Source organism: Cariama cristata, unplaced genomic scaffold (genome assembly GCF_000690535.1).
Source record: "Cariama cristata isolate BGI_N322 unplaced genomic scaffold, ASM69053v1 scaffold40828, whole genome shotgun sequence".
Lineage (NCBI taxonomy): Eukaryota > Metazoa > Chordata > Aves > Cariamiformes > Cariamidae > Cariama > Cariama cristata.
In genome coordinates, this window is record NW_009630217.1 from 1 (window position 1) to 510 (window position 510).

The 510-nt window shown below is 60.2% G+C and overlaps 1 protein-coding gene across 1 annotated transcript; it reads left to right on the forward strand.

The window, feature by feature from the left end:
* Positions 1–3: 3 nt before the first annotated feature.
* Positions 4–206, forward strand: IMP3 (IMP3, U3 small nucleolar ribonucleoprotein; the record flags this gene model as incomplete). Its single annotated transcript, XM_009705432.1, has 1 exon — positions 4–206. A coding segment is annotated over one exon (203 nt), but the record flags the coding sequence as incomplete, so codon positions are not given.
* Between the last annotated feature and the right edge of the window lie 304 nt (positions 207–510).

Consider the following 510-nt stretch of genomic DNA (forward strand, 5'->3'; position numbering starts at 1 on the left):
AGCTGCGGATGGCCCAGAACCTGCGCCACGCCGTCACCTTCGTGGAACAGGGACACGTTCGCGTGGGGCCCGAGGTGGTGACCGACCCCGCTCTCCTCATCCCCCGCGCCGTGGAGGACTTCATCACTTGGGTGGACGCCTCTCGCCTCCGACAGAAAGTGCTCGACTACAACCAGGAGCGCGATGACTTCGACCTGGCTGCCTAGGGGTGTGCTGCTCTGCCCTGCCTCTGCTGCCCACGCTCTTCTGCTCTGCCCCTGAGGACACGCGTGGGAATACACACGCACCAGTAAAACCACAGCCAAAGGTGCCACCCTCCCTCCCTCCCGAAACACACCTGAAAGGGGAGCAAGGAGAAAGTGTACTCGCTTCTAGTAATGGGTATTGCTCCGCTCCTAGCTCCCCTTCACAGCTAATGACTCCGTTCATCCACACGGAGAAACTTCCCTTCCACATCCATCGCTCCGAGAAAACATCCGATAGCCCAGCTCCTTCAGACCTACATCCCGT